Consider the following 26,785-nt stretch of genomic DNA (forward strand, 5'->3'; position numbering starts at 1 on the left):
TTACATTTGGTGACTTTTATTATTCATTTATAAGCAAAAGAAAAAAAAAAAAGGAAATCGAAAGAGATAAAAAGAAAACCAAAGTACACCTTTGAAAATCTGGAATGGGGGAAGAGGTGGTCTGAGGGACTCCGAGGGAAGGTGCAGCAGAAAACGGGAACCACCAAGAACAGGATGCAGAGTCAAGAAAAATGAGGGAAAGGAAAAGGACAACACCCCCCACGCTATGCAGCCTCTTTACGGGGGGCGGGGAACAAAACACTTCGTGGGCAAGGAGGGTTCCCCCGCAGGACCAGGCCTCCCACCCACAGGCCAGTTTGCGCCCCTCCCTTCTATGTACGTGTGCGCATACAGGCCCCATCTGCAGGGACAACTGCCTGAGGCCCTCCAGCAAAGCCTCACGGCGCCATCCGAGAGCAGGGGGTGGGAGAGAGGAACGGCCACGGTTCTTCCTGGCCCGACGGCCCCGCTGGGCTCAGTCAGAAAGCAAAACGAAGAGATGCTGCAATTCCTCATGGGGGGGGGGGGAGGTCCCTCCAGTCCCTGTGAAGCTCCCTCGAGGGGGGTAATGCACCTCCTCCAATTATGATTCGAGAACTGGGGGGGAGAATACAGGCTCCCCCCAGCACTTGGTGGGAGGGAAATCAGAATAAAATCAGAGTTCGTGTTAAGAAGGGTCCCCCAGGGAGGGAGTATTCCTTCAAAGTCCATCCCCCAGCCTTGTGTCCGACGGGGGCAGGTGAGGCGGTAATGGTGTGGAGATGATTATTCCCCTCCTGGCTCCGTGGGAGAGGGAGGGCGGGGAGGGGGGGAACTGGGTTGCGTTACCTGCGGAAACAAGGAAAAGGGAGATTAGGAACCTTCCTCCTCATCCCACCTTCCACAGAGCATAAGCCACTCCTCCCCAAAGTGGGGCCTCCTGTTCCCCCGATTCCCAGCCTGAGCGGCACTGCCTTTCCCACCCCCTTCCTTCTCTTCCACCCCCTCCACTCTGCCCCTCCACTTTCGAAATATGGCAGAGGACAGAAAGCCAATGAAAGTGCTTATGACACTGAGTAAAGCTCCAGGGGAAGTTATCAGTCGAAGAACACATCTGGGTGCCAGAGAATCTGCAAGGCGAGTAATCTGGTATGTGAACCTACTCACATAAAATCTAAGGGATGAGGAATATTTTTGGGCCCAAGAAACTGCCAGGCTGAGATCTCTGGGGAGTGGGGGGAGGAGCCCTAAATTTTCAGGTATCTGTTAGGTAAGAGTCCACCTGATCGAGTTACAGATCTTAGTCAGGTTATAAAAGGTATGCAAGTCAAATTTTGAGCATAAAGTCGGGAACCCGTCTTTTCCCCACCCCAGGCCTTGCTGTTTAGCCACTCACATTGTTTGGGGACTGAAGAGGCCTGAAAGCTGGAAGCACTGGGAGGCCAATGTCTGTGAAGCCAGGTTCAGTGCTGGGCTAAGAGCTACGGGGGGAAGAACGAAGAAAAGCGTTAGCACCTTGGAAGAAACTTCCCGCAGAAAAAAACGCTAAAGGGTGCCCTTTGGTGCAAGGCCAGCAGCGGTCGGGAGTAACGCTCAGTTGAACTGGTTTGGCGGTGGCAGGCTTTCCACGAGGGAGGCGCCACGGTCAACCCACCACACCTCCAGTGCAAAAGGGCAGCTCGGCCACTGTCTCCACCTGCGGCCCCCGAAGAACAGCTGGGGGTCAAAGCGGAGGCCCTGCGCTGACTGGCCCGCCGTCCGATTCAGAGCAGGACGCTTTTAGAAAGGAAGGCTGGAGGATTTCTTCAATCTGTACCCAAACAAGACTTGGGGGACGGTCTATGACTGGGAGACGAGAGAAGCTGTGAGCGGCTCTCCTGTTACACAGTGCTCTCTCCTCCACCAGGGCAGTGTTTCTCACCCCCAGAATTCCCCAGCCAGTTGAAGTCCACACATCTTAAAGTTGCCACGGTTGAAAAACGCTGCACCGGGGCCATTATCAGGGAGCGATGCGCTCGGCTGCCATCAGGGCCGCTCCCAGCCGGTCCTTTCGGCCCAGCCCGGACCCACTCTGCCTTACCTGTCAGGGCAGCTGGATTCAGGGCTCCCAGGGGAATCGCTCCGTTGAGCTGCAAAGCCGCCTGAGCCGCTGCAGTTGTCGAGAGCGGAATCCCAGAGCCAGCTGCGTGGGGAAAACACAGGGCAGGATGCTTGGGGATGGAGAGACAAGGCTGCTCCGCTGGCAGCCTTTAAAACGACCACCTTCCCAGCCTGGCATCTTCCAGAGCTGAGAGCGTTCCAGCTGTGACTTACAGGAGCTGGTGTCCCACCCACGATTTTGCCAATTGCAATTACAGAGCCCTTAGGCTGGGTCGAATCTGAAGGCCTTCGTCAGCATTCTTCAGTCATGCCCGTCCCTCTCCCATCTCCAGAAACGCCCCCCCGCAAAGATGAGATAGATGACTAAGCCCTGTCTTTTTTTCCCCCCGTGCTTCCAGGTAACAAACGTTTGCCTTCAACAATGCAAAACCAAGCACAAATCGTAGCAGTCCGGCAGTTTTCCCAGAGCAACTGCAATATTCAAAGAGAACACGTTATATAGGACTGAGCTGGTTCAAAACTGAAGCTGCTGTGCAGCCAACAGCGGGGTTAAGCCAAGGCATCTTTCACCATCTCTCACTGCACCTTCTCTGGGCTTCCTCTGCAGCATCTTCCCAACACCAGAGCACTGGCCGGTCTAAAGATCAACCTTCCTTAGCCAAGAGAGAGAACTATGGGCTTCTGTTAAAGAAGGAAGTCCTGTTGGGCAAATGCACATGGGGAAAGGCCAAGATGGATCTAAGCTAGTCATCTTTAATTTATGTTTATTTACTTTATATTAAATTTTATTGATCTTTATTTTATGCTAATTTATATTATTTTTAAATATAAAATATCTATGTTAAGATATAAATTTAATATTAATGAACTATATCTTAATGTATATTTTATATTTAAAAATAATATAAATTAGCATAAAATAAAGTTCAATAAAATTTATTTATTCAATTTATCTACCACCTCAATCCCCACAGATTCTCTTCGACCCAACTAGCTTCTCTCCTTGTAAGGAACAGAGCTGGAGTAAGGAAATTCGTTCAGAAAGAAAAGTCAGTGTCGATCCTGTCAAAAGGGATACAGACTTTGGTCACCTTTGCAACAGACCAGGTGCAGCAGCTGTAATTGGCTTAAAGAGACAGAGGTACCGCCTATCGAGGAGGGGGCTCTTCATCACAAAGCAAGTCTCTCACGTGAAGGATTTAAAGACCAAAGTCTACAATGGCCAGGCATGTACACAGGGCCATCATCTCTTTGATCCTTCAAGAATGATGGTTTGGAAAGCCGCCCTATGGCAGATTCCATCCCTAAGGCAAAATAGGCCACACAGCCTTTCTGGCAGTGACTCCCATTCCATGTGATTCCTTTCACACCAGATCAACAGACTGTCCTGTTTGGCTAACTGGTAGAAAATTTCATGCAATTTCTGCTCGTAATTCCCTTCAGCACCGACCTTGAGATTTTTCATTCCAAATCCTGTTCCTAACAACGTACTTCCATCACCCAGGAAGAACCACCCCACTGCCACCAGGCCTTCCCAAATGTAACAGAATCAATTCCCCTCTTCCAAATTTCCACCAGGAAGCCTCACCTTCTGCCAGTTTAGCCATCAGCTGCAGCTGGGAGCCGGTGGTCCCCAAGTTCAGGGCTGCCCGGTCAGGCTCCTCAGCACCATCGGGAAAAGTGATGTCAGTGGTGCCATCCAGCCGTTCGGTGACTTGTCCCACCCGCATGGGCCGGCCAGCCAACTCAAAACCGTTCAGCTGCTCCAGGGCACGTCGGGCGCATTCTGCTTCTGCAAACTGGACAAAGGGGACGCATCTTAGAGAAGAGTAGCACAGGCTGACCTTCTCCCTGCCCCGCGGGGAGAACACCCACGCAACTTACGGTGATGAAGCCGTAGCCCTTGGACTGCCCAGTATCCTGGTCGCGCATGAGCACAATGCTGTCAATCTGCAGAGAAGAGAGAAGGCGGCCCCAGTCAGAGCACCAAGGCAACCACCCCCTCAGCTCCAGGACCACCCCTCCCTCCTCTGTCCTCCCCTGCCCCATCTCCCACCTTGCCAAAGGGCTCAAAGATCCCACGCAGCATCTCTTTGGTGATGTTGCAGTGAAGAGAACCAACATAGAGCCGCATGGGGCCACCGCTGCCTTTCTGAAGGTTGTTAGCCATGGCTGCCAGCCGGTTCTTCTCCGCCTAAGGCCACAGATGGGGGGGGGGTGTGTTTAAAAACAGCCAGAAACAACCCACATTTGTTTTTAAAGAAGCAATCCCAACTCTTTGCCCAAAACAGTGATGGAAGTAGAAGAGCTTCACCCAACTGCAGAGCAATGCACATTTGAGAAATCAAGGCAAGTCACCTACAATCCATTCCTAATCCAATTACGTAAGTGATTTCTGCACAAGTCATCAGCCCCCTTTCTCAAGCTGTAATTCCTATTTTGTGCGTGCATGAACAGCATACACCTCCCCCCACACAGAAGTGAGCGTTTCAAAAAGCCTTGGCTTTGAAGTTAAGGATTCCTGACTCTGCACAATCTAATTGCCATTTTCCACCCCATCCGTATTTTTTAATATGCACCTCAAAAATCAAACCCGTATTCCCCTGGTTAATCTCATGCTACTCAGCAGATATGCCCCCCTTCCTAATTTCTTTGATGACTGCAGAGTTTGGCTCTTTAATAAAAAGTTTCAAACCTGGGAAGCCTGAACGATAATTGGTACGCCTAGGAGGCGTTGCCCCGTCAGCCCAATGGCCAACGGCACCGACTGTATCTCACAAAACTCAACGTAAGCGATGCCCTTCGAGCGGCGGGAATTTCGGTCAGAGATGATCCGCACGTCGCGCACCTGCCCAAGGAAAGTGACAATTGAGGAGAACGTTAGGGGAAGAGCCCTGGGTCCTGAATATTTCATGCCTAGGATAAGACAAGACTGGGGAACCCGCAACTCCAGTTATTTATTTATTTCATTACTCAAATTTTGTTACCGCCCACCTCCGCCAAAAGAGGGACTCTGGGCGGCTAATTGTGTTAGCTGGCTGTGCTAGCTAGGCTGGTGGGAACTCAGCACTGAACGGGCCAGAAGTCACCCGTGCTGGGGGGCAAAGTAAGTGTTCCCCAAAGCCGGAGAGGAGGGAAGGGAATACGACCTTGCCAACGGCAGAGAAGAAGTCCTCAAGGTCACGGGGGCGGATGCGGGCAGCCAGCTGCATGCAGAACACTGTGCGGGCATCACGCTCCTCAGGGCTCAAGCTGCCGAGAGGCTCCCTGTTGGAGGCAATTGAAGAGACTCAGACGCAGGCCCTGAGCACAGATGCCAGGGAGGAGAGAAGAGACGCTTCCGGGTCCTCTCGGCCACCCCCCAGTTGGAACACTCACCGGAGGGGGCTCTTCTCTCTGTACAAGGGACTCTTGCTGTGTCCAAACCGTCGTCTGCAGAGAAACAGAAGACAAGCCCAGATCGCAACTTCAGCAGCGGCATCACAGTGACAGCAAGGGTCACGCAGCGGGAGTTTCCTTGCTGATGTCACTGTATAACGAGGTTACCACGGCTGCCCTCAGAAAACAGAGGCATACAAAACTCCTTCATGTTCTGCAGTTTCCAAAAGGAAATCCTTCCGACTGGGAGCGGCCTCAGACAGCCAGGTGGGGAACTCCAGGTGAAACAGGCCTGTTTTCTGGCCAGTCTGCCTGTCGTATCTCAAATGACATCGGTTTCGAGAATTTACTTTTAGAAACTTCCCAGCCACCCCCATAACGGCACGGTCCCAAGAGGAAACCTGAGTATTCGGCAATTCTGCAAACGTTCCGTAAGTAAACTAGCAGGTTTTACGCATTCGTCCTCCAAAACGGTTTCCAAGGTGGAGGCCGAGAGGCTGAGCTAAGAACTGGAGAATGAGAAAAATCCGAGAATTTGGCCTGCTTCAATTCCGCTTCCTGGTCTGGTTTCCTTGTCGCCATTCTTTCGGCTGCTGGAGAGCCCCTTTCCCACGACCCTCCAAATGCTGCCAGACCTCTTACCCTGGGGGAGGCGGGCTGCGGTAGCGCACTCTCTCTTCCCGCCGGCGCTCTCTGCTGCGAGACCGGCTGCCTCGCCTACGATCCCGGCTGCGGCTTCGGTGGCGACTTCTGCTCCGGTGACGGCTGCGGCGATCGCGGCTGCGCCTGCGATGACGGTCTCGGTCCTTACTACGGCTAGAGAGAAAGGTTTTGTGTTGGGGGTGGGCTGGGGTGGGGAATGCTGCCTGTGCCATTTTCCCTGCAACGGGATCGTTGGGGGACCAAGTCTCCATTCAGCCCAGAGGAAGAAAACGAAGAAACAGAAACCCTGGAAAGCAGAATGACCCTTTGACCAACAGCCAGCCAGGGAATGACCGCTAACTGTTTGGACAGTCAGGCCATTTATTAAGTGCTGGATTTATTGGGTGTTGTAAAAAAAAAAAACAGCCACAGCAACAAAGGTAAAAAAAATTAAATTTTTTTAAAACCAGAACGCAAGACTGACCCCCCTGTCTGTCTTGGAGTTCTCACCCTCTATGACAGCCCCCCCCCGCTTTTGAAAGGCCCTGTGCCAGCTCTAAGTGGGGATCCCCTCCGCTTATGTGCCACCCCAGCCAGGCCCTGCCCACCTCCTTTCTGCTCTCCTCAGGGCCATCCCTACCTGTGTCTGTGGTCACGGCTCCTGCTACGACTCCGACTCCTTTTCTTTTTGCTGCAAGGAAGGAAGGAAGGAAGGAAGGAAGGAAGCAAGCAATGAGAGGCATGCTGATGGAGGGAGGGAAGCGAAGGGGGACCAAACAAGCCTCATGGCTCACCTGCTGCTTTCCCCGCTGCTGCTGCTGGGGACGCTGTCCTTCTTTGCTTCTTTTCCTTGTTCCTCTTGAGATGGCTAAGAAAAAGGGCGGGAGGAGGTGAGACTGCAGCCCTCCACCTCCCTCTCGTACCCCCTCCCCCCCCAACTTCATACATTACCTGGGCTGTGGGGGGATCAGCTGGCGGCTTTGAGGGTCCTGGCTGGGCCTGGAGCAAAGGCAAGAAGAGAGAGCTCAGCGGGAAAGGGGCACCAAGACACAGCAGGCACGCAAACACAATTCCCTACTCCACTTGCACAAACACGATACCAGCCGGCAGCATGTTTCTAGTTAGCTAGCAAGTGCAAAGTGACACGTGAGAGAATTCCAGGAGTGTGCTTAGGGTGGCTAAATAATTTGCCATAAGGAGGGTGGAAACCCGGCCTCCAACATCCAAAGGGCATCCTCCATTTTTAACGTGTTCCTTAGAATCTTGGTCCAAATCTTTTAGAACAAAAAGGACTGATGAGCACAACAGCCCACATCATATCTCCATATTCTCACCTTTTTGTTACTGAGACTGAGGGAGACAATGGAGAGACTGAACAAAACCATGTCCAATAAACGGGGATTAGAACCACACTAACACAGACTGAAAAGCCCCTTGATGCTGGAGTGATCATCATCTTTAAAACACAACACTGTGCGCAACATAGACTCGGGACTACACAGTTGCAAGGCATGGGGGGGCAGCACAAGCAGCAAACACTGAGAAAGGGATAAACCCCTCCCTTGCCACAGTGGGTTTATATTTGCATTGATTGATTTTACGTAAGATGGACCTCCAAATAAATGGTGATAACAACCCGGGGGGTTGGCCTTTTTCTTTTTCCCTTAGCACCATACTCTGCCTCACCACCCCCGGCCAGCCTCCAAGAAAGTTTTGGCCTGTTTGGGGGTGGGGTGTCTGGGAGGCATAAGCTAGAAACCCATTTGAGGCTTAATTCAGCAAAAGAAAAAAAAAAAGCCATCTTATTTTATCTTATACAAACAGCATGATATGCGTACCTATACCTTTTTTTCTTTCTTTCTCTTTTGCTAAAAAAGGAAAATGCTTAGGTTTCAAGGTGAATGAGAGGAATATCTGTGAATTTAGGTAACAAGCTGAGGGGATTCAAGATCTGGATCAAGGAACCCACAATATTCCAAAACTATCCTGAATTACGTTGCCTTTACCATTACCTCAGGACTCTTGGCAAAATACAGCACGGTAATACTTTCCCACAGGTTAAACGTGCTTCTGATTTCAAGATCCCGTTCCTCACCTCCTCCTTCTTGTACGGGGCTTCCAACATGGCTTCTATCACTATATCAAAATCATCTGAGGCCATGCCGTCTTCTTGGTTCTACGAACGAGGAAAGAGGAAGAATAGGAAGACAGAGCTCTCCGGTGAAACGCCGCAATGCCATCTTCCCCAAAGAGAAGGGAAAGGAGGTTGATACTCACAGGGTCCTGGGATGGATTGGGGAACGCCGGATCCATGGCTGGCCCAAATGGGTGGGCTCCCCACCACCCCAAGGCACAGGAGCAGCTGGTGGAGAAGCAAGTCTAGCAGGCAAAGGATCTGGTCACAGCCTGGAAGAGAGGGAGGCTTGAATGGATTTGAGAAGTGGAATATGGAAGAGGAGTGCGGACCATATACGTCGCCTGGATACAAGATGTTCTAGACTCCAGAACAGAATTGTGCTCTAAAACCACCTGTTTGGAAACCAAGAATGCTCTGGGATTCCGGAATGTGTATTAGCAAGGAACGAACCCCCCCCCCCCGCCCGCTTTCAAACTGTTCACCAGCTTTTCACATCAAGGAAACAACAACTTACCCTCACTTCCCTCCCCCCCCCCCACTATTTCAGAGCAAACTTTGCTCACAGATAAGCCTTTATCCAGCCCCATCTCGAGAGACCTTGTATTCCAAAACCCTTCAGACAATCAAGAAGGAACGCATCCCTGTTTCTCCACTGGGTTAAGGTATAACTGTAAGATGGAAGTATTTTGCAAGCCTAACTTGTTTTGGAAGGAGACAGCCAGACAGGCATCCGGCTCCAGTTTTTAAATCAATGGACTGGAGAAGAAAGCCCTAGAAGACGTTTGGACCAAGGGGTTGAGGGAGGAGGTAGACAGAAAAGTATACTGTCTATCAGCAGCTGAGAAACCCCAGCTTTTCCTAAGAGCCATATTTCCATGCCTTTGCTAAAGTTGGTTTTTAAAAGGGCTTTTCAATTCTGGAAACTGTGTCCATCTATTTATATGTTACGTATATTTATACAAATTTTTAAAAAGTCAAATGTTTATTCAAAAAATAAACATTTTTTTTATTTTTTTAAATAATAAAAGCTCAAAAAAGAAAAAGAAACCCCAGCTTTATATGTGAAAAACCCTACAACCGCCCAGAGTCCCTCTTTTGGGGGAGATGGGCGGCAACAAAATTTGAATAATAAATAAATAAATAAAGATACATCCTGCAATAACACTTTAATCTTCCATAGCTTTATTCAAACATGCAGTTACTTTTACAGACCTTTGGACCCTGAGGAGAGATGCGCAAACCTTGATGATTTGGGAATGCAGTTATTTCTCAATCTTAGCACCTTTAGGATATGTGGACTTCAACTCCCAGAATCCCCCAGCCAGTATGCAGAATTCTGGGAGTTGAAGTCCACACATCCTAAAGTTGCCACGGTTGAGAAACACTGTGGGAATGGAACACTCCCCTTCTGGACTTTGCCATTCTGGGGGCAGAACAGAACATTCTAGAATTCTCCAACTGGTGAGTTTGGCCCACTCCTAGTTATAAGCATTATTGGCTGCACGCTCATCACTGAGAGAGGCCCACTGATTTCACCAACCCAAAAGGGGGAGCACTGTCCTCCGTTCTACTTCCACAAAGATTTCACAGCAGTTCTGGTCCTTTTCTAAACTTACTCTACCCTCTCACTGACTAGTTCAGCAACAGCTGGCTTTTCAGTAGCTCAGCATGAGAAATCTAATTGGTACTATAAGTATCTGCAGATTAGAACAGTAATTGATGCTGAGATTAGAACAGGGCATTTCAAACATCTTCCTAAACCAAGTCCAAGAGAGAATAGGAAATCCCCAAACTGTCGTACTCAGAAGGAATCAGTAGATGTCTTTATTTCTGCATCTTTCGCATAACATTTTCAACAGTTGCAGTGCTAAACTTCAGTTGCCAGAAGCAATGTGTCTCTGGTTCTCTCCCCTGTCAGGCCACCTTTCCTTCCTTGAATTTTCTTTCCTACAGTGAATCAATGCCTTAAGGCCTCCCAGAAGAGAACCAAGCTTCTATAACAGTAACCCTACAGTTAAGAACAAATGCTATCTTGAATAAAGGAAATTACCATCATTTGCAAGTTGCCTATAAGCATGTAGGAGTTTTTAAAAAGCTTATTTGGAATTTCAAAGGGCAACCGCTTTATATTCCACATTAAAAGAAAATAAAACCATTCCAGTACATCTCAAGACTGCTTATCCTTCTTCCTAATCTCTGAATTTTATCCCATTATGGAAGTCTCCCCTAGAGGTTATCAGCAACTGCACACTATGATGTTTTTTGCACTCTGTGTTACCTATGAAAGGACCGAGTTACTACTTATTCCAAAATAACAGATAATTTACTGGAATATAAGTAGGAAATTCAACCAAATAACCTCTTTGCACCTTCTAACAATTCATTCAAGCAAAAAACCTGACAGTATCTAGCAACAAAGAGAACCCATATTGGAAAATATAGCTAGTGACATTCCTTGGTTTTTGTTCATAATGCCCTAAATTTTTTACAGTGATAGCTCTGAAAATACATACTGCATATTGCACTGAAGAAGCAAACGCTACAAATGGGTTTGAAAAATTCGCAATGGGCAGGGCACGGGGAACACAAAACTTTTAACTTGCAGGCTCATATACACAAAGGATCACCATTGGTTCTTCCTAGTTTAAGTCATGTAAAATGTGGAAGACTTGACAAAAATGCTAAGCAGACTGTTGAAATCAACCAATTGTAGCTCTTTGACCACAGTAGGGCTCCCCACTGACACAAGAGGCCCTTTGAAATGCCAAGGTAGCATCAAACTTTATCTAGAGAGGATATAACATTCAGGCTTTTTACTTAAGGCTCAAAAACGCTAAGAAACTTCTCTCCCAGCCATTTCCATGCCACAAACAGTCACGGCTGCTCTATAGTTTGCAAAATTCCAAGTTGGAAAATTTTAGGATATGTGAATATATTAATAAAAGCAAGTACATTCCAAAAATGCGTTAATAGCCTGAGCTCCAGTAGATCTGAAACATTCCCAACATTCACACTTTTGAAGAAAGGATGGGAACCTGTAAACCTCCAGTTGTTACTAACATTTCATCTTGCATCAATCATCCCTACCTCCCTTCCCCAGGATCTATTTGCTTCTACTGCCAGATTAAGAATCCCTTCTGAAATCTGAAAAAATACAGATGTTATGATCCAGTATTATAACACATACACTCTAAGCTTACCGTCTTTATAACCAGTATCCTAAAGGATCTGCACTACTGCACTCAGTTCATGGAAGGCATATTACTACAACATATCCATGCAACTTCCTTGTTTACTAGGCTTTGTTTGAGGAAGTCACACATGCATTCAAACCCAGATAATCTCTCAACATCAAATCAAACCTTTCCTAATGCAACACAGGATTCTAGATTTCTAAAAGGAGACAAACACGGTTCGAACAAGTTTCATTTTCCTGCCTAAGCTATCTTTTAACTCTTTACTTATCCCACGCTAAGCTTACCGAAAACTCTACTTCACTCATCATCTAGCTCAAAAAGAATGTCATAACCACAAGTTCACAGGCCAGGCAAAGATGGCAGCTCCAAACCACTTTTCTGGGTGTAAGCACACCAGGATTGGCACAATTTTGCCGTTTTCAGATCTCTGTCACCTGGAAAAAGCCTTATTCAGCAAAAACCCACCCATTTTAAGCAAATCTGCAAAGGGAGACCCCGAGCAAAGGCGAAGACAACTGGCTGCCATGCTGGATTTTCAGCATCAAGGCACCCCGTTTAACATCTCTCCATCCAGCAGGTTCCTACCCCGTTTTTCCCCAACCATCACCCTCGAGGTGGACGTGGCTCACCTATCATCCGACGGGCCCAACAACGGCACATACCTCTCTCTCCTCACTCCCGGAGCTTCCTGGATCTCCCTTGAGTCCTAACTCGCCCCCACTAAGGAAATGAAGGTCCAGAATACAGCAGCCCAAGCGCCTGTGGGAAGAAAAGGAGCGCCACATGTACATGGACACGCTCCGCGCCACGTTCCCCGTCCCTGCCTGTTCCCCAGGGCTCCATCTTGTCCCCTACCTGCCCTGCAGCCGAGGAGCCCCCCCACCTGCCCACTCCCCCAAAACACACTTCCAGGAAGGCAGGCCGATGGTACCCCCGGGGCAAGGCCACGCCCTCTCCTCAAGGCCACGCCCCTCTCGGCAGCCGCTCCTCTTCCCCCCCCCTTTGTGAACACTCGTGGGAATTCTAAAACCCCCTCCCGCTTGACGTCACCGCCCGCGGGCGTGACGTCACCGCCACTACCCGTTCAATGCTCTGACCGCCTCAGGCCTGGCTGTTTTGGTTTCTTTTTCTTCCTCTAACTCACTCACCCACCTCCCCCTCCCCTTTGGCCGTTAGACCCCGGCAATCTTTTCCGTTCTGCCGGGCTCCGAGTCCTTCACTCCCTCCTCAGACGCGGGCGCAACAGCAGGAGCAGCAGCGATTCTAAGATGGCGGCGGACACTGCTCCCTCCAGAACCTTCCCCCTCCCGTCTCCTTCTCCTCGCGAGGGGGCGCAGCGAGCATGCGCAGGAGCTCTGGCATTGCGGATTGGCTAAAGGGTGAGGGGAAAGATGAAGCGTGTCGAAGTGGGTGGGGCCCGAGGTGAGAAGCCGGGCGGCGATTGGTCTGATTGCGTCGGGGAGGCGGCCTTTCTTTCGGTGACGTTCCCGCTGATTCGATAAGGTCTCAGAAAGGCGTATTAAAGTATATATTTTATTTTACTTCCCCGCACGTAGGAGAACCAATGGTTGTCAAGCCAGGGGCGGGGCTTCCTAGTAGCCAATTAGGCAAGCCGACGGAAAAACTGTGAGGGCGGCTGATTGGCTGGATGAGCGGACAAAAGCCAGTTTATTCAGTACAGCGACTATCATTGGGCTACCGTGTGGAGGGCGGAACGAAGCGCCAGCTCGGTTTGGCAAAGCCCAAGAAAGCACCCTCCCCTCCGAGGTTTGCCCTGATTGGATATCCCTTCACGGTACAAACGAAGCCCTGATTGGCCGCCGAGTTGGTAGGGGAGCCGCTTTCCGGGCAGGTCAGAGGCCACGAAGCTCCTGTACCAAAGGAAAGCGGGGGAGGGGCTGCGCAGTCGCCACGGCAGCAGCGGCCCGGCCCGGCCATCGCCGCGAGTTCCCGGTTGCGGCCGTGGCGAGCTGCTCGTCCGCTGGCGTCGCCCTGCGCGGCTTCCCAGGCGCCGAGAGCGCCGCCAGGCCTTTGTTCCGCCGCTGCGGCGTTTTCGTAGGCTGCCCCGACGCTGAGCCACGGAAGCGCTTCGCGGAGGGATCGACCGAGACTCGGAAGGGCCGGTGGTCTCCGTGGCCCGCCCCCACCTGTCAAACCTGGGACTGAGCACAATTCCCGGGGGGGCCCATAATTTGGGAGGGAGGGAGGCCGCCTCCAGAAGGGCCGCCTCTGCTCATCCTGGCTCAAGTCGGGAGCCGGGCCCCCAGGCGTTCAGGGCTGAGGAAGCAAAAACCTGCCCGGAAAACAGCAGCAGCTCAAGCCCATCCTTCAACACTGGCACCAAGTCAACAGCCCTCCCTGCTGCCCATTTTACACCTCTTGGACACCCCTCAAGGGCAGCCCTACCCTCAGCCCATTGCAATGGTCAAGTTCGGAGGCAGCTGCTGGCAGGATACCCGTGATTCTCTGGATGTGGGGTTTCTACCGGACAGGCCTATCCTGTATGGATCCGCTTAATAAAAACGCCCCAGTGAGCTTCTGGGAACGCAGCACGCGTCAGAAAAGCTGTTAAAATGGGGCTCCAAGTCCTTGTTTCTGTGTGGTAGCGGCTGCCAGGACACATTTCAGCAACTTTATTGAAATTTCACTGACCGGAAAACATGATCAAGGCAGGAGGAAGAAGCCAAGCCAAGCCAAGGACTTTGCTCCAGCCTGCAACCAGCAAATGTTGAAGACCTTATGCCTCTGCATAGAAAAATCAGTCCCTCTTGGACAAGGGTAAAGCAGAAGGGGGGAGTGGACTGATCTCCTGCTCACAGCCCAATAGTGTAGGAACGTCCCGTGGGGTTGTGGATGACGGAACACGTTGGGGAAACGACAGCCCACTCGTACCACACGTTTTTGGAGTTGCTGCAACGCCAGAAGGCCACTCGGATCTTCTCCCCTGCCTGCACGCTCATGGGTTGCTGTGGGTAGAACACCATAAATAGCAGCAGAGTCATTCTGGGCCAGACAAATACTACTCTCACACCCTTGTCCCACAAGCATTCTTCCACACAGAAATGGCAATGCCATAGGAACACAGATATATACATATATATTTATCTGTTCAAGCATGTTTGGTTCTCGGAGACTGCCTGGACAAGTCCCTGCAGTTTTCTTGGCAAGGTTTCTCGGAAGTGGTTTGCCATTGCCTGCTTCCTAGGGCTGAGAGAAAGCGACTGGCCCAAGGTCACCCAGCTGATTTTGAGCCTAAGGTGGGACTAGAACTCATGGTCTCCCTGTTTCTAGCTTGATGCCTTAGCCCCTACACCAAACTGGCTCTCTCTATATTTTAGTGGTTGTTTAAAAATGTAACTTGCTGTAAGCAAATGTGCATGGATGGAAATTATATATTTAAGATTTTGACCTGACAACCTTGGTCTGTAGTTCTTTACTCTGGATTCCCACTGGGCCAACAATTTGGTGGTCCTCATCCAGAGATCAAAAATGCAAGTATGGAAACGACTGACAGAGCTTCAGTCTGACAGTGTTGTGTACAGCATTGTCAGGTTAAAGCTCTGTCAATCATTTCCATACTTTGCATGCTGGGCCTTTTAGCACTTAAATGTCAGCTCTCAGATATTTTTAAAAATTCACAACTAGGTATTTCTTCAACTTTTTCACTTATTTTAAGTAGAAATAATGGCAACAATCCTAGAATTGTTTTTGGTTTTTTGGTTTTCAATCTGTCCCATGTCTGAGCAGGAAATTAAAACCCCAGGCCACCTCACCCCACATAGGCTGCAACCTTGATAACTGGACTATTGATCTACTGCCCTTAAACAGCCTTCCCCAGTTTGGTGTCCTTTGAGCTGCACCGCGCTAAACTTTCATGTCTAGCTAACAGCTGGGCTAACTGCCCTTCAATCGATCGACTCAAGATGGAAAGAAATCACGGGAAACAGAGATAACGTAGGAAGGGAGATGGCAGGCAATCAGACAGGGCAGCTAATCACCACTAGCTACTAGAGCAGTGTTTCTCGACCTCAGCAACTTCAAGGTGTGTGGACTTCAACTCCCAGAATTCCCCAGCCAGCCATGCTGGCTGGGGAATTCTGGGAGTTGAAGTCCACACATCTTAAAGGATGCTAAGGGTTGAGAAACATCGCACTAGAGACTTCTCTTGCTTATAATGTACAACCCCTGTACATCATAGTTTTGTTTTGTTATTGTTTTCCCTGGTGAAAAATCCTCACTGGCCAGGATGAGTCCTGCCAACAGAGGGTTTACTCTCCTACAGAGAATTTTTTAAAAACACCTACCTTGATGGGGAAGAAAATCGGGAACCACGAAAACATGCCCGGTGAATGAGTCTCAGGCCGAATACCTGCAAGGAAAAAAAAAAAGCAATGTGGATGTTCAGCAGCATCACGAGAAGGGCACATTCTTCCTCCCCAACCTGAGGCTTCTCTTAACGTACTGAGTGTAATATTTCCATATAGCGTGGTCTCAAAATAGCCCGCGAAACCATGAAGCACTGTATTCACATCCACCTGGAATTCTAGCGTTTGGTAACGGTTATTGTCTTTGAGAGGGTCTGTAAGAGAGAAAAGACAGCATGGGGAGCCCAGCAAGGAAAAACATCCACGCCAAGCTCTGCTCTTTCAAGAGGCTGGAAGTGGATGGATCAACTCAAGTTTTGTAGTAAAAGACTTTCAAAAGGTGCAGCCAGTGCTGCTTCCTATCTAGAGAACAGTGTAGCTAAGGCAGGTCCTCCTTTTCCTTCCACGAAGCTGAATGGGTACTTCGCACCCCAAGACCGTTTTTCCTACCTGGATTGGGATGTTTGAAGTAGAAACAGGCTTTTGGGGGTGCCAGCTGGTGGAAGTTGTGAAGGCGAACAACATACGGCATTTCAAATTGAGCCTGGAAGAAAGATGAAACAAAACAGAATAAAACCAGATTTTAAACTGCCATTCAAGAATCTCTTTTATAGAAAGGCGCCAATCTCTCTTTGTATCCAAGAATCAAAGGTTTGTAATTATTTCTCTTCAACTTGTAGGTTGGAGTATATGTTTGATTTTGTATACTGCAGGAGATTTTTTTTTTTCTTTTATATCATTGTTAAATTTAAAAACTGTTCAGGGCATCCTGCAAATTCAATGGATGAATCTAAATTAGGAAAACTGATCACAAGTATGTAAATTTGATTACATGTATGTAATCAGATGTCATGAGACCATTATGTTAATAGAATGTTATTTTAACTGAAATAACTTGATTATATGAACACACCCGGTATTTGACAATAAATAATTTTAGGCGTTTTAAACTGATTTAACCTTATTTTTTTGTCAGGAAAAGCCCTACTTTCTATTTTTTTCAAAAGATCAAGGATTCTGCTTTTTCTCCAGGCAGATTTTAATTTCTTTTTAGCAAAGAACACCTTTGGGGACACAGAGAACAGAATACAGGAAACCTCACCTCGGGGTCCCGATCTTTCTCACGACAGGCCCGCACTTCGTTGTAGAGCTTTGAGGATGAGATTGGGCCCAAGAAGGAGGTATAGTCACGAGGGATGCTCACCCCTCCCTCTGTAGGAGGAGAAACAGAGAGGCATCAGTCACGTCCAACAGTAACGGGACTTTGAACCTGTCTCAGCTAACCAACCAATCTTCAAAGCCCGCTTACTGCATCTTCAAAAGGACACAGATAGTATTTTACACATTTTTGTTCCACAACCACCATTTTTTTTAAAACGTTTTTTCTCTTATGACCCACCTTTGAGACAATGTTCTGCCCCATCCAGACACTCGGGGGATAGTTCGTTGTCGGCGAAGGAGCCCAGCAGTTCTGACACCATGAGGTCCGCTTTCTCCGGGGCCTCCCACTCCCGCATGTCACAGGAGACCACCGTCACCTGGGAGCCCCACTCCTCGTACTGCCAGCTCTCCAGCCTGAAGGAAAGAGGGAAGGAAGACGTCAAGGCACGTGAGAGTGGCTAATTTCCTTGATTAGTGGAGGGCCCTCTCCAGTGTGAAACTGACCCACAGAGCAAGCAATACTAACCTCCCATTTCCCTGCAGCAAGAAATGGAAGGGAAAGGGTGGGAGCCTGCTCTAAGGCTCCCACTGTCCCAGTTTCATCCATCATCCTTCAATAATGTGAAGGAAAGAGAAACAAGTGCTCTCCGAGCCCAGTTTCTTGAGTTCTCTGCCCCCTTTCAGAAGGGCATGTAACACTCCATCTCACACCCAGGATCCCTCATAGGAAAGGCCAGGTTGGAAAGAAGGCATATGCTGATGGGTAGATCCCCCAAAGTGCTTGTGGCACCTTCAAACAGTAGGGCCACCACTTTCAACCACCTTGGTTGAAGTCCACCAATTTTAAATTTTAAAGGCTGAAAAACACTGCCTAGGCTTTAGCTCTTTCTCAACCATCGCCGAGAGACAGATGTTCCATCCGGCAACCAGAACTACTTCTCTCCCAACTGGTCGCTGCTGTAACTGTAATTATAACCATTGGTGCCTGAGTTTGCTTGTCTTCCCCCCCACAACCCTTCTGTGCCATGGCCTTTTAGATCATCTTGCCTTATCATTGATTCTTTAGCCGCCCGGGCTAAGCAGCAAAACGAAAAACCAATCAATCACTCTTCCCTCACCCGTGTACCCTCCAGATGTGTGGACTTCAGCTCTTAGCATTCTCCATGGCCATGCTGGCTGGGGAATTCTGGGAACTGAAAGCTGTACATCCGAAGGGTACTTAGACTGGGGAAGACAGCCTTAAAGATATGCATGTCTACGCTCACAAGCCAAATGCAGGTCATGAATTCTACCCAGCAGCAGACAAAACAGAGCCCAAGTGGGTTTCCCAGGTCCTTCCTGCAAAACAGCACCCACAGGCAGTCTCCTTTCTTTTCCACCCCTTTGGATCAGAGCTTCATGCAAAGGACGGCTCTGTGGCAGGTGGGAAACAACTTACGTCACCACCGCATTGGGGTTCTTCTCCACAGCGTAAATCTTGATGTGCCGGTTGGCCTGCCGAGCAGCTCGGAGGGAGGCGTTCACTAGAGGGCCCCTCCCTGCCCCCAACACCATCACCACCCTGTGGGTTCGGGAAACAGCAAAAGGGAGAACCAAGGAAGACAGTGAGACAAAAACAACAGGCCATTCTCTATAATTAGTTTCTGGCTGAGCTGGTGCCTGCTGGGAGCAATCCAGCTAAAACGTGCAGCCCAGCTGGAGAGAGAGCTGTTGTCGCACAGCCAGGAAGTGTGTCTATGCTCACAATCAAATAAAGCCCGCCCACATGCTGTGAGACAAGCACCCCCAGTAAACGAAGCCTAATGAGTAACTTCTCTCACTATGGGTAAATGAGCCTCCCTTTAAACAGAGGGCGGACGTGCTTAAAAGTGAATTGTAACTAAAAAGGTGACCTCTGTATTCTGGTTTCCACCCAGCTCCGTTCAAATTAGTTTGTCTCGTATCCAAAACCAGCAGCGTCACCCTGTACAGATTTGTTCAGTTTGATACTAGTTCAAAGGATTGGAAAGGGTGGGTGGGGAGAGAATGTTACTACTGCTCTGCGACAGAAAAGTGATAGGGAAAAAAAATGAGGGAGAGGCCATATTTCAGCTTATTATTCCCTGATATTAATTAATGAAGGGAACCCAGGATAATAGATGGTGGATAGACTTGTTGTGTTCCTGTAACAATGGCAACAATATACCTTGTACCAAAGTGATACACTTTTCTAGGAAGATTGCAATGCAGCAGATAACAAGCAAGTGTATCTTGCAAATCTCATCCCACATCCGAGGACTGTGGTCCCATGCCCATCTCCAGGTTGGAGATTCCTACTCACTGGACGTTGGTTTCTTTCTCCTCATCAGGAACACGGTCTAAGAGGCACTTGTATATAGCCTGCACAGAGGCAAACAATAGGACAGCTTAGTTTCCCCTGTCTGGAACAAGCTAAGAATAACTCCGTCTCAAATTTCCTGCTCCCCAAACATTTCTCATATTTCCCTTCCTCCCGGCCTCTCTCCAAATCTCAGTGACCCTTCCCTGGTCTAGCCTTCCTCCTGTATCCCCAGACACCGGTCCCCTCTTTTCTCAGCCATTGGCAGCACCTTCATTTGACGCTTCCTGCCCCTCCTGTAGACCCTTTATTACTCCAGCAGATGCCTCACCCTTCGCCTCGCAAACTGACCTGTTGGTACTGGGAGTATTTGATAGGATCCTTCTCAAAGACTTCATAGGTCTGGGATTCCAAGTTGTCCATCAAGGGCTATCAGGATCGAGAATCAAGGAGAGGGATTTGTATCACGGATAAGCCATTGGTAGGCAGGAAGCAAATTTGCAGAGCACAACTGGAGAATTCAGCTTCTCCAGGAGCCCAAAGCACACAGTCCTCAGCAAGCTTGGTCTCCCTTACAGTGAGGGGAGATAATTCTGTATACTTAAGGAAGTCTTGACCCCAGATCTTTTGAGGTTCACTCCAATAGACTAAGAAGAGAAGACTCACCTGCAGCGGAGACTGGAGGTAGTCTTCATAGCCTTTTGCAAAAAGCTCATAAGCAGAAGGGGGTGGGCGATTCTGGCTGAGATACTCTAAGTACTGCAAGTACGAACAGAATTCCTTCTCTGGATGGTGGTGGGCTCCCGTGATGATGAACTGTACCTCAAGCTGAGTGAGAGAACAAACAGGGGTCAACCTGAGCAATTTCAATACGGCTTAGATGCATGATTATTTTTTTTAAACAGATACAGAAAAACAATCAGGGAAGAGAGGAAAAAAATGAGGAAGGCCTAAGCAGAGACCTGATTATGATTTCTGAGTCACTCTGGCCAATTAAGTGCCAGACACCTATTTTATTTCTCCAACTTTTCACACTTAGCTTCTCAACAGTTGTAAAACATAGTTCACTTAATCAGATAGGGTCTTCAAAGTTAATAACGCTAGCTTAAATTGGGCCTGGAAAGCAACAGGCAAGCAGTGTAATTGATTTGATTAATAAGTTCTCAGTACCAGAATGAGGGAGGAAAAAAAAAAAGGCAATCAAACTGATTTGACAGAAAAGAGGATCAGCCAAGCAGAAAAAGACTTACTTTAAGCAGGCGAAAGATCAGGCGCTGATGCATCTTGGAGAGAACAGGGAAACCTTTCTTATTGGTTAAGAAGATGCTGGTGGGTAGAATGGCTGCTTTGATTGGCTCACCCAACCAGCGGTCAACGACATGATTGGATGGCAGGTCCGGGCCCACCTCCAGTGCTGCCAAGGATGGACAGAAAGAATTGTCAATGGGAGAAGCGAGATGCCATGGTGTGGGAACTCCCCATTCAGGCACTTCTCATCCCGGCGCTTACCCACAGCAACACGCTTGTTGTAATCGCACAATGTTCGGAAGTTATGCCACCTGTAAAAACAAAGAGCTAATTTGGGCACGCTGGAAGGCTGGCATCACCCACCTCTTCCTCTACATTATTCACTCCTCTTTCCTTCCTCTCTCTTTTCCCCAGGACTCGCTCACAAAATTAGCAGGTGGGGTGACATCACTAGGAGGTGACTCAGAAAATGGATTTAGCTCGTAAGAGAGAACTGAAGCAATCCCACTCGCCATCCTGACAACAGTAACAGATTTTTTTGTTTAAAGCCGCCACAGAGTAGCACTTCCAACCCATTTTCTCTTACAGAGGAAATATTCAAAGTAAATACTTTCAGATAGGAATGTGTGTGTTTTTAAGAGAATAACCTATGGCCACATTTGGGGTCCTGACGGACTACTGTCTTGAGATTGGTTATTATACGGGACGCAGCAGCAGGTTGATTGAATTCAGCAGCCTTAGGTCAGATCCAACAAGATTTATCTCTAGGAATACAACTCTGTAGTTCAGGGTTTCTCAACCAGGGTTCCGGGAGAGGTCCCTAGGGGTTCCCTGGGAGATCAAGATTTATTTAAAAAATTATTTCAAATTCAGGCAACTTCACATTAAAGAGGTAAGTTTCATTCTTTATTTTTCGTTTAAGAACCCTGTTAATGCATATAGACAGGCCTACCCATGAAATGGGCAATTTTGTAACTCCTGGCCTATATTTGAGCCTGAATGGGTGAGGGATCCCCGAGGCCTGAAAAGCATTTCAAGGCTTCCTCCAGGGTCAAAAGGTTGAGGACGGCTGCTGTAGCTACTCAAACCGTCCGAGATTTATCCCCCATTTGAAACATCCGCCAAACTTCCCTACGCTCTTAAGATTTCTCACTCACCACTGCCAGGTCTTCTCCTCGCCCGCACTCTCTTCTTCCACACCCTGCACAGCCTCATTTTCAATCACATCATCCCTCAAGTCTTCTGGGGCCAACAGTGGGACTCGCATCCAGAACTGACATGGGAGAAAGAAAAGAGGGTGTCCAAAAATTGACCCAGGCACCAAGTCCACAAGGGACCTATTTATAGGGATGAAGAATACCGTAGGACCTGTATGCCAGTAACACAACAGCATTTTTAAGGATATTAAAGTCCTTAAGTCCACTTAAGATTTCTGTGCCATCATCCGAGGGGAATTAATAGCCGCCTTCCCTAGAAAAGGATGCTATTTAGCATGGCGGGGTGCTCAATTTATATTTTCATTTGCTTGAGACCACTTAACTCGTCCTCAAGTCCATTTGGCTAACAGACTCAGGAATGGCAGGAAAAGAGGACTATTTGGACCTTTACCCTCCAAGGGTAATTGTCACATCTGAAATTATTTCTTTGTCAGATCATCCCCACTTCTGCTTGATGAATATCACGAACAGAAAAAGTAAGGTAAATACAATAAGGGAGGTGTCATGGAAGCGATGTATATATTGGCTGGGGAATTCTGGGAGTTGAAGTCCACACATCGTCCAGTTCCCAAGGCTGAGAAACCCTGCAGTAGATGTCCTAAGGATCTCTGGTTGTGGTTTGGGGAGGAAAAAATTTATTTGCTGGACATACCATGGAAGTGTGATGACCAGTGTTGATGTGATTGCACAGGACACGTGCCAAGTTGGGGTTATCTGCCTGTGTCAAGGGAAGGAGGAATGCTGGGAGCCCTAAATATGCCCCAAAATTCAGCTCCTCCAACATGGCCTGCAACGAACAGAAAAGCACAGACATTACTATTAAGAGTACAGCCTGCAGCCCTTGTCTAGCTCTGTATTTATTTTTCTTTTTTTAATAGGGGGCATGCTAAGACGATAAACAGTTCGAAACGTCTGCTGATACAGACATTATTCTTTCTTCCTTCGCTCGAACTCCAAGCCACAGAATGAGATAGGTTGGTAATTTCAAGTGGGGAAAAATAATCTAAAGGAAAAACTATGGGGAAAGGTCACAGAGTAGCGCTAAACGATCGGTCTACAAAGCCACCGCTGCAGTTATTACAGGACCTAAGAGTGCAGGATGGAAGATATTTCATTCTGCCCAAGACCTCGGAGAGCCTCCTGGTCAAAATAGCTAATGCTGGAATACAGGAAGAGCCAGGATTCTGAATCTTAATGCCATGCAAATTAACTTGAGGAATTCACTGGCTGGTGAACCAGCCAACAGCATCAGTAGCAGGTTTTTTTTAAATAAAAAAGATTTTGAAAACCTCATCAACTTGAAGTTAGATAAAAACCTCTGTTATACAAACTTACCATCTGTGATTTAAATTCATTAAATTCATTCATCAATGGTACGACTATCAAATGCCAGATGTTAGGAACAGAAAAAAAATCTGCAGCTTCAAGGGCTGCCTACCTCCAACTACTCTAAACCACAGACACCACAGCCGTCATCTCTGTCAAAATAGTTCTTTCTCACACCAAACTAAATCCAGAGAGATTTCATCAGGTGCCTATCCTTTCCCATGAAAGGAAAATGGGCTAAGAGGGACACCTGCATCTAGCCCAGCAAGGCATATTCTCAATGGTTATTTGTCCGCGCTCACTGCCGCCATACAAAAATGTATCTGCACTACAAGAGCACCCGATAGGTCTTCACCTGCCAGGGTCACTCACCGCCTCCGAATTCCTGCGAACTTTCTCCACTCTGGAATCTGGCCGGATCCACGGAGACAGTTTGCCCACAATCAGTGTGTTCCAGTCTAAGAAGGGGCAAGATACCGAGTGGGTTAACACAAGCCCAGCAGTTTGTTTAGAAGCAAGAGTCACACGGAGAATCATGTATGCACGTTAAAACCACCCAAAAGCATATTAAAGAAAAATCTGAATAATAATGAATCACATCTATGCCGTTAATTAAGAATTAACTAAGAAATCCCATTCTCTTAAAATTTTTACTCTCCTCCTCTTTGTGGTAGCACTAACAGGCCAGGGTTATGCACAAGTGAGGTTAGAAAAACAGGGATGCTTTAATTAGGCATCCTAGGCTTAATTTTTGTAAGAATCAGGGCTCAGTTATTATAAACAAACATTCTACAGCTTCTTGTCCTCTACGGTCAGGGACACTAGCAAAAGCAAAGGTTTTGAAGTTCTTACCTCTCCCCGAGAGTAACAGGTCAGAGCGAGTCTGTGGTCCTGGTCGGTTTTTAGCCGGCTCATGGAAAAACTCTCTCTTGTATCGGGGGTGGAAAATAGGCATGCAGAGAAAATCAAATCTACGGAATAGGTGGGATGGGGGGGGGGGAACAGGCACGTCAAGACCCTGATTGCTGGCTGTTTCTCCACAACATACCCAACTACAAAACAAGCCAGCTAGATTTTAGCTTTTAAGGTTGTGTGCAGAAGCCGCTGATATGGTAGTCAACGTGCATTGTGAACAAACGTCTTCAAGCAAGCCTTGGATAAGCACGTTTAGGGAGCATGACCTCTGAATCTTACTTTTGGTTGGGATGCAGGAAGAACCATTCTCTACGGCGATGCCTAGATTTTACCAAGGAACCCCGCCGTTCTCCCTGATGACTTTCTTCTGCTGGGTAAGGTCATTTCTTCTACTGCAGGCCATCTTACCTGCTGAGCTATGAAATTTTAACTCCCCCACAGTCCATTACACGAAGAATTTTGCTGCTGCCCTCTCTCTTTTTAATTGCTAATTATTTGTACAGTGTTGTTTTAGTAGGCTGATTAGAACCGTGAGCCACTCTGAGCGTTTTTATTAATGGAAAGACGGCACAAAACTGATTCTAATAAAAACAATTATAAATACTGACCTTGCATACATTTATTTACAAGTGAATTCTTTAAAAACAAAAAGAATCTCTGAATGAAATACAGATACCTCAGAACAGCTCACATAGCTTCCCCTTTCCTTTTTTTAAAATTATCTTTACAATGGCAATGATGTTTATCTCCAAAGCATTATTGAGGTTTTTTTTTTTAATGGTAGCTCTTAAGACGCTATGAACTGCCTCTAGACAAATGTTTATACACTGGAAGCATTTACTTTTCTGCTAACACCACCAAAATGCCTCAGATAAAGATTCACGGACTGTAATCCAGAAATGTTTATGCCGGTCTTTAAGGTGCCGTAAGATGTTGCTTTTGCTGAATCAGAAACGGTACGGCCACGATGCAAATGTTTCCTGTACGTTTTTGTGAGATTACACTCAAGTAACTTGGGGGCTGCCAGAGCGACTAAAGAACTGTGCAGCCCAGGAAAAACTGTGAAACTACCAGGATTTGAGGGAGAAAGAATCCAAGCTGTGAAACTGTATGTGAAACGTTAGATCTATTGGCTGCATCCCTGGAGTGAACCCACGGCAACCGAAGTGTGAACACAGCTCCTCCTGCTGGCAGGCTACTTTCAGAAAACTAGTACTACTAGCATCCATACTCAACAGGAACCCAAAGAAATGCATCCCTAGACGCAATTTGGTCCAGGGCTAGCGCAATCAAACCAACCTCCTACGGGGGTGTAAGCGGGGGCGGAATTGTATGCATATTTCACTTTCAAAAATCCAGTTCGGGATGGACTACATGAAAGGCTTTTCAGATCATTCTATGATTGCAACACACTCGCATCGGTCACTGAATTAACCCACAACATTCACCTCTGATGCTGAGGGATAAACCATCGAAAGGGGATGAGCTAACACGTAAAACCCTAAGCGACCTTTGCAGGCATATTGCTCAAATGCACCTGGCAGTTTTTAACCTGACCTGGTTAAGTTAAAGCTGCTAATTCCTGCTTAAAAGAGAATGCTAGGTTAGAAGGGACTCTGGAAATTCTGCTCAGTCCAACTCCCTGCTCAGTGCAGGACTCCACATGAAAGCTCCAGAGGGATGGCGCCTTAGCCCCCACCTTGAATGCACTCAGCAAAGAGGAACTCACTACAAACTTCAGGTACTGCTTCCTTTGTCGCACTGCTCAGTCCTGGAAGGTTTTTTTCTAATGCACGGTTGGAATCTGCCTTCCTGTAACTTAAATCCATTATTCCATGTGCTGCCCTCTAGAACAAAGAACAGGTTTGGCTTCCTCCTGTGCAGCATCAGAGCCGGTATGTGAATCTTCCATCTCTCTTAACAGAACTGAATCCTCTAACAATCCTCACTGCCCTTTTCTCAGCCTGTCCCTGTTGCTCTGAATCTTTCTTACAGTATGGACGATTTGAAGAGAGGTCGAACTGTGAATGGGATGATTTTTTTCCCTATGATTTAGTAACTATAGTTTTATGGACACAGCCTAAAATTGCATTTCTTTCTCTTTTTTTTGCAGCCACATCATACTGCAGGTTCGTGTATTGGGAATGCAGCTCCCATCGTTGCTTCCTGGCAATGATGGGAGCTGCATTCCCAATACATCTTGGGGGGTCTATTTGGGGAAGGTAGAGCCATGGGGTCAGAGGTCGCCACAGGGGCCATAAATGCTTGGGGTGGGGATGACGGCGTTCAAGCCGGCCCATGCCCTCCCCGTCCCAGGCACGGGCCCAGGTGACCACAGGTAGAGGTCAGAGGTCACCCTGGCCCGAGCGCGGCAGGTCAAAGGTCGCTGCAGGAGCACGTGGTTTTCCTCACCCTTGTCTAGCAACCGCCCCCAGGGTGCCCGCCACTTCTGGGACGCAGCTCAGGTCCCTCCCGCAGGAGACCCGAGCCACGCCAGCTGCCCCTGGCCCGACCGCGGACGAGGCCGCCGCCGCCGCCGCCATCGCTGCCGCTGTAGTCGCCGCCATGGCACGCCGCACAGGGATCCGAGAGCCGGCTGGCCACGCCCCCTCCCTTCCTCAGAGGAAGCCGCCAATCACGAGACGCCTTGCCCGGGACCTCGAAGGGGAGGAGCCGCCATGGTCCAAGCGGAGCCAATCAGAACCCACGTTGAGGGCGGCCGAGGGGCGGTGCTTCCTAGCTTGAGGAGGGAACCTAAAGGGAAAAAAGCCATTTCCCGTCATGCCTCTGGAAGGAGAACGTTC

The 26,785-nt window shown here is 48.2% G+C and overlaps 2 protein-coding genes across 8 annotated transcripts; both read right to left on the minus strand.

Moving 5' to 3' along the window:
* Window positions 1-12,748, minus strand: RBM23 (RNA binding motif protein 23). Of its 7 annotated transcripts, none has more exons than XM_063301546.1 (17): window positions 12,586-12,747; window positions 12,096-12,192; window positions 8,377-8,505; window positions 8,195-8,275; window positions 7,051-7,098; window positions 6,894-6,967; window positions 6,740-6,790; window positions 6,100-6,273; window positions 5,458-5,511; window positions 5,229-5,346; window positions 4,775-4,927; window positions 4,136-4,273; window positions 3,964-4,029; window positions 3,668-3,878; window positions 2,060-2,161; window positions 1,376-1,460; window positions 1-828 (listed from the first exon to the last, which is right to left on the minus strand). In XM_063301546.1, exons 3-17 carry the CDS (start codon window positions 8,410-8,412, stop codon window positions 825-827), a joined length of 1,395 nt encoding a protein of 464 aa, XP_063157616.1. In that variant the 5' UTR covers window positions 8,413-8,505; window positions 12,096-12,192; window positions 12,586-12,747; the 3' UTR covers window positions 1-824. The 7 variants fall into 7 exon arrangements, with proteins under 7 accessions (XP_063157616.1, XP_063157617.1, XP_063157620.1 ...); XM_063301547.1 differs by having other exon boundaries at window positions 12,582-12,747; XM_063301550.1 differs by having other exon boundaries at window positions 6,100-6,267; window positions 12,514-12,747.
* Window positions 12,749-14,019: 1,271 nt separating this feature from the next.
* PRMT5 (protein arginine methyltransferase 5) lies at window positions 14,020-26,568 on the minus strand. The gene is made up of 17 exons (XM_063301554.1): window positions 26,394-26,568; window positions 23,919-24,037; window positions 23,439-23,524; window positions 22,393-22,527; window positions 21,681-21,796; window positions 20,785-20,834; window positions 20,526-20,689; window positions 19,942-20,103; window positions 19,627-19,704; window positions 19,279-19,337; window positions 18,397-18,519; window positions 17,197-17,372; window positions 16,900-17,009; window positions 16,248-16,341; window positions 15,896-16,012; window positions 15,738-15,802; window positions 14,020-14,399 (listed from the first exon to the last, which is right to left on the minus strand). Exons 1-17 carry the CDS (start codon window positions 26,546-26,548, stop codon window positions 14,247-14,249), a joined length of 1,962 nt encoding a protein of 653 aa, XP_063157624.1. The 5' UTR covers window positions 26,549-26,568; the 3' UTR covers window positions 14,020-14,246.
* Window positions 26,569-26,785: the final 217 nt, after the last annotated feature.

This window comes from Candoia aspera, chromosome 4 (assembly GCF_035149785.1).
Source record: "Candoia aspera isolate rCanAsp1 chromosome 4, rCanAsp1.hap2, whole genome shotgun sequence".
Classification (NCBI taxonomy): Eukaryota; Metazoa; Chordata; class Lepidosauria; order Squamata; family Boidae; genus Candoia; species Candoia aspera.